Source organism: Poromitra crassiceps, assembly GCF_964638095.1.
Source record: "Poromitra crassiceps genome assembly, chromosome: 29".
In the NCBI taxonomy this organism is placed as follows: Eukaryota; Metazoa; Chordata; class Actinopteri; order Beryciformes; family Melamphaidae; genus Poromitra; species Poromitra crassiceps.
Genome location: NC_139641.1, coordinates 10,321,507 through 10,324,813, shown reverse-complemented (window position 1 = coordinate 10,324,813; position 3,307 = coordinate 10,321,507). Strand labels below are relative to the sequence as shown.

At 44.5% G+C, this 3,307-nt stretch overlaps 1 protein-coding gene across 1 annotated transcript in view; it reads right to left on the bottom strand.

The window, feature by feature from the left end:
* LOC310800189 (triple functional domain protein-like) overlaps window positions 1-546 on the bottom strand; it is a gene marked incomplete at its 5' end in the record, with an annotated part of 227,964 nt that extends 227,418 nt beyond the window's left edge. The window contains 1 exon segment of the mRNA XM_083662774.1: window positions 492-546. Coding sequence (XP_083518900.1) covers window positions 492-546 — 55 coding nt within the window.
* Between the last annotated feature and the right edge of the window lie 2,761 nt (window positions 547-3,307).

The window sequence follows — 3,307 nt, the reverse complement described above, 5'->3', positions numbered from 1 at the left end:
GCGGCTGAGCTGGTCAACGTCAACTCCAGTCCCCAGAACGGTCCAATCAAATCATCCACACGCTATGTACCCGCCTCTCAACCCTGTTCCAGTCAAAGGTCGTTTCCGCTCGGATACGTCATCGCAGACCCCGAGATGTCACTTTAGCTTGTCTTTAACCCATTGATACCTGATGCAGCATTTGTGTGTGTATCCCTTTAAGACCGCGTGACACGGTCCGCGGTCTTAAAGGGATACACACACAAATGAGGGATATACACGCAAAATGCTGCATCAGGTATCAATGAGATAATTTCTACAACACATTCCAACATTTTATTTTAAACATGTATAATATTTATTTTTTTATAAAACACTCCGTATCAAAAAAGTATTACATGATTCTCTCCCCTACACCTCATCTGCATTGAAAAGTAGTTTAAAAGGCAGTTTTGAATGTATCACATCATATCTCACATCCTAGTGATGATATGTATTTGTGGAGATCTGACCTGAAAGGAAGGCGACCTTCTCCTTGAGGATGGGAAGCACGTCGATGGCCTTCATATCGTCATTGCGATGAAACCCTGAAACACAGAGAGGCAGACGCAGAGATGAAACCCTGAAACACAGAGAGGCGTACGCAGAGCTGTCAGAGTCACCAACAGTGTTAGCGCCTGTGTCCACCTAGCATCTTTTTCCGACTGTTAAACACTGGGAGTGCGCTGGGGAGCGCTGATCCCAGCGCACAATATAACAAGGAAGCAGTGTGAAACTAACGTTAGTTCAGTGCAGTAGTAGCGTGATAGCTGACAGCTAACATTAGCAAACAACACACATACAGTGATTTAGCTCAACACCAGAAATATCAAGTGTCTAGCCAATCTGCTCCCACAATTGAGCCTTTCTGTCTCTGTTGCGATAGTTTCTCCATGATTAAAGCAGCACCCGACACCAGCGTCTTTCTGAAAAGTTAAAATATTTTCAGCTGGGAGCGCTGGGAGTCGGGCGCACAAAAACGCCGGAGCGCTCTGAAAATGGACGCTGGGCGCAGCGCACTTTCTCTAGACGTCCGTGTGCGCCCGCATACGCTCTCCCCCCATTGGAAACAACTGAAAATAGACGCCGGAGCTGATGAAAAGATGCTAGGTGGACACAGGCCCTTAAGCAAACAGTTTCATAAAGATGCCAGTAATCTCTTGAGATAAGAAGCCACTAAAAATCTGTGAAAACAAGCAATTATTCCAAGAGATTTGGAGATGAATTAAACACAGTATTGTTGTAAACTGGCAACGCAAGAAATAAACAATCCAAATTGTTTCTTTGACATAAACCTCGCTCAGCTCTTTACCAGAGTCACAGGGGGAATTGACCAAACATATACTACAAGGTACAATGCAGGGGTGCCCACACTTTTTCAGCTTGGGAGCTACTTTTAAAATGACCAAGTCAAAGTGATCTACCAAACATATTTATTTATATATATATACACTGAGTATACAGTGGAAAACAGTGGAATAGTGGAAAAACAGTGGAAACAGTGGAAAAACAGTGGAAACAGTGGAAAAACAGTGGAAAAACAGTGGAAAAACAGTGGAAACAGTGGAAAAACAGTGGAAAAACAGTGGAAAAACAGTGGAAACAGTGGAAAAACAGTGGGGGAAAAAAAAAAAAAAAAAAAAAATGTCTTCCTCAATGCCATGCGATCTACCACACTGGTCGATCGCGATCGACGTATTGGGCACCCCTGGTACAATGCATACAAATACCCACAGACAATTTTGTCCCTTTCATCTGCACAAAACTCACCACTGCAAGTCAAGACCCAACCAACCGGTGCTACCATCTAATGAAGCAGAAATATATATCAGATTACACTTCTCTGGCATCACATCACCTGGTCTGTTATGGTCTCCCAATGTCAACTCCTCCCCCCCGCTCCCCCCCCACCACCTCAACAGATGGTACACGGTTAACACCAGGGAGCAAGATAGAACACGCACGCACGCACGCACGCACACGCACACGCACACGCACACGCACACGCACACGCACACACACACACACACACACACACACACACACACACACACACACACACACACACACACACACACACACACACACCTCTCTCAGTGTGTCACAGCAGTCAGTCACATGGCCAGTCATGAAGATGACCAAGCACAGCTAAGATGCAGCAGAGAAAACTGCTACGGTTACTAGGGATGGGGCCGATCCGATCCAATATCGGTATCGGGTGCCGATATTGGCACTAATTCACGGATCGGATCGGATCCACTTTCTTCACTTCCGATCCGATTCCGATACCTGAATTTGGATATCTGCCGATATCGATATTATGCCGATACCAATATTTTTTCTTGAATATAAAGTATAGGCAAAGATTTGGCCAATTATTATTTTTTTATTTTTAAATATACCTTGCAAAAAGCAGACAAAACTAAGAAAATATACAAGGCAAAGAAGGATACTATTATACATGGGCAAATTACGGCCAGCGCCCCCTGTGCGGCCCGCGCTGGAATTGCAAAAAAAAAAATCTGATTCCGATCCGATCCGATCCATGAATTAGTGCCAATATCGGCACCCGATACCGATATTGGATTGGATCGGCCCCATCCCTACACATGTCACTCATGGCTCTAAATTAGTGATGTCACGGTACCAATAATTCAGTAGTCGGTACCGGTACTAGTGAATTTCCACGGTACTCGGTACCAATTTCGGTACCACGGTAAAAAAAACAGACTGATATTTCTTCAACATATTCTCCTTTATTAAAGTATGCAACCATTTCCAATGAACAAATGGCATGTAGCCTTCAACTTTAAAACAAAACAATGTGCTTCTGCTTACTTCTTACATTCAACTCTGTATGGCAGTGAGTGCAGACAGTGCAACACCAGTGGCATGTAGCCCTCAAGTATAAGTATTGCTTATAGGGAGAAAAAAAATCGATACCCTCGGTACCATGGAAAAACAGGTACCGTCAGTACCGTAGCAATGTAGTACCGACTAAGTACCGAAGTCCCGAAAACCGTGACAACACTACTCTAAATAGGCTAAAATAAGTGACTTCAAGTACTTGGAAGTAGTGACTCAAATATGCATCAGGCTGCGCTTTAGGAGCAAAATCTATTCCTACCATCAGTACAGCAATGATGCAACCACAGCATGATCAGATCAACTCATCCCAGTTACATCCCAGTCCACTGAAACCCCATGGGAGGAAAGCCAGGGGAACAGTGAGAGTGGGAGAGGAGAGGAGAGGAGAGGAGAGGAGAGGAGAGGAGAGGAGAGGAGAGGA